At 33.7% G+C, this 2,250-nt stretch overlaps 1 protein-coding gene across 1 annotated transcript; it reads left to right on the forward strand.

The window, feature by feature from the left end:
* Positions 1-280: 280 nt before the first annotated feature.
* Positions 281-1,987, forward strand: LOC149420973 (odorant receptor 67c-like). Its single transcript, XM_089635150.1, has 5 exons — positions 281-930; positions 1,232-1,328; positions 1,438-1,497; positions 1,691-1,846; positions 1,931-1,987. The coding sequence occupies exons 1-5, from the start codon at positions 281-283 to the stop codon at positions 1,985-1,987; spliced, it is 1,020 nt and encodes a 339-aa protein (XP_089491276.1).
* Positions 1,988-2,250: the final 263 nt, after the last annotated feature.

The following is a 2,250-nucleotide window of genomic DNA, read 5'->3' on the forward strand; positions in this document are numbered from 1 at the left end:
AGTATGCGAATGACGAACCGCATGTGGTTTTACTTTTTCAATTTAAAATCCCTTATCTGATGACAACCATTATTCAAATCACAACGCTGACAGGAGTCGATTCACAATGTTGCAAAAAAATCTTTTCGCAAAAACATGCGACGAAATTGGCAAAACATCGACCAAAGTTATGGAGTCTCTGGGCCTTTATCCGTTTATCAACAAATCTCGCAAACAAAAATTTTACTCCGTTTTCATCATTGTCAGCATTCTGGTGACGTTTACACAAATAACAATCGCCATGGTACAAGCTCGTACCGAAACTCTGGTGGAAATTGCTGATAGAGGATCCATCTTTGGCTGCGGAGTTCTTGGCTTAGTGAAAATATTCTTATTCGTCTATCGAGGAGCAGATTACCACGATCTTGTGGTAAGCCTTTGCGATGATACATGGTGGCAAGAAGATGAATTCATGGTTGCAGATTATGAAGAAATTGTCAAGTTTTATCTGAACGTTTTCAAGAAAATCAATATATTTCTTTTGACAGTGGCGATCATTGTATTGAACGTCTTCATTGCATCTCCCCTTTTAATAATGGGATATCACAAATTCTTTGACCCTGATAATTATGTTCGGTTCCTGCCCTTCGATGTGTGGAATGGATTTGTTGACAAGGAAAAGAGATTTTGGGAAGTATTTCTGTATGAGACTCTGATGCAGGCTTTCATTGTTCTTCTATTTTTGGCTTACGATGCCTTCAATCTAGCTGTGATGACGCAGATTTACATTCACTTGGAATGTCTCCTGAAAGCGATTTATCCGGTGGTCACGGAGGCGGATAAATTAGCCTTGGAAAAATTGTCTCGAAATGACCAGGAATTTAAAGTTATATCAGAAAAGGTATATGCAAGACTTAGCACTCTGATTGGGAGATACAGCAAAATAGTTGGGTAAGCACTTAAAACTTTTATAATTTAATGTTTGAATTATTATCTTGCTTATTTTTATGACTATTTTCCTTGTACTATCCTTAAATTACACTCATGACAACATTTCACGAGAAAAATAATAAAAATCTAAATTTTCCAAGCAAATTTAAATGTCGATGCTTTTACCTTTAAAACTCTATTATCTTCTAATATTTATTAAGATTTTTTTTACCTTTCTGAAATGCAACAAATTTTAGTGCTCGAAGCCATCGAAATAAATTATAAGATGTGACTAATGACAATTTTTTAAATTTTTTTCTAGGATGTGTTCGCTATTTGAAAGTCTTGTGGGACCCGTTCTCATGATAAATTTCTTATTTGGATCAATTTTCATCTGCCTAACAGGATTCATCGTTACAGTAAGTACCACTGTAATAGTATTGTTAATTTCTAAAGCACTTTATTCAATTTCGTAAGTAATTTTTTTCGGCATAAAAATAAATCACCCATTAAAAAATATTTTTGCAGGTCGTAGAAGATCTGCATAGAAAAATTAAGTTTTTGGGACTTTTTCTGGCCATGCTTACTGTAATTTTTGATAACTGTCTTTTTGGACAGCATTTAGTAAACTTGGTAAGTATTTCACACTTGAGAACACTGGTGGAAGAGCGACATTCAATCATAAAATATACCGAAAAATAATAAATTTTTCCAAAGCATAATAAAGCCTTAACCTTAGATTCAGATTTCTGACGGTGCCTAATCGAGTTTTTACTTGCAGAGCCTCACTGTACCAGAAGCAATTTACACCTCGTTTTGGTATTTGACCGATATAAAGGTACAAAAGAGTTTGGTATTTGTTCTGTTGAGATCCCAGAAACCCATGAAGCTGTCCGCCATGGGCTATGTTGATATGAACTGTATAACTTTCACAAGCGTGAGTGTTACTCTTTCACAATACTTTCACAATTTACAAGTCAAACAGAACAAAATCAACTAATTTTTATCTTTGTACTTTCAGCTCGCCAGCACATCTTGGTCGTATTTTAACCTGTTAAGGCAAGCTTACAAGGATTAGAAACATGGTGAAAAACAAGACAAAAAAGTTGGATTTAGCCTTGTTAAAACATTAAATAATTTTTAAAAAATATTTAAAGATGTTCTGAGATTAATAAACTCTGAATATGGTGGTAGAAAACATATTTTTAAATCACAATATTTCAGTAGCTGCCTGCTGGTTTAAATTAGTAAAAATATTTGAATAGACAATATTATGTTTGCAGATTGGTAGTTAGTGGCCCCTCTGTAGTTTATTAAATAAAATCAGGCATGTTTTTAATT

This window comes from Hesperophylax consimilis, chromosome 9 (genome assembly GCF_061612785.1).
Source record: "Hesperophylax consimilis isolate HC1 chromosome 9, BYU_Hcon_1.0, whole genome shotgun sequence".
Lineage (NCBI taxonomy): Eukaryota > Metazoa > Arthropoda > Insecta > Trichoptera > Limnephilidae > Hesperophylax > Hesperophylax consimilis.

Coding starts and splice junctions, on each gene's coding strand:
- LOC149420973 (XM_089635150.1), top strand. CDS start 281: ATGGTACAAGCTCGTACCGAAACTCTGGTGGAAATTGCTGATAGAGGA. Junction 1,329..1,437: donor TAACAGGATTCATCGTTACA/GTAAGTACCACT, acceptor ATATTTTTGCAG/GTCGTAGAAGATCTGCATAG. Junction 1,498..1,690: donor TTTTTCTGGCCATGCTTACT/GTAATTTTTGAT, acceptor TTTTACTTGCAG/AGCCTCACTGTACCAGAAGC.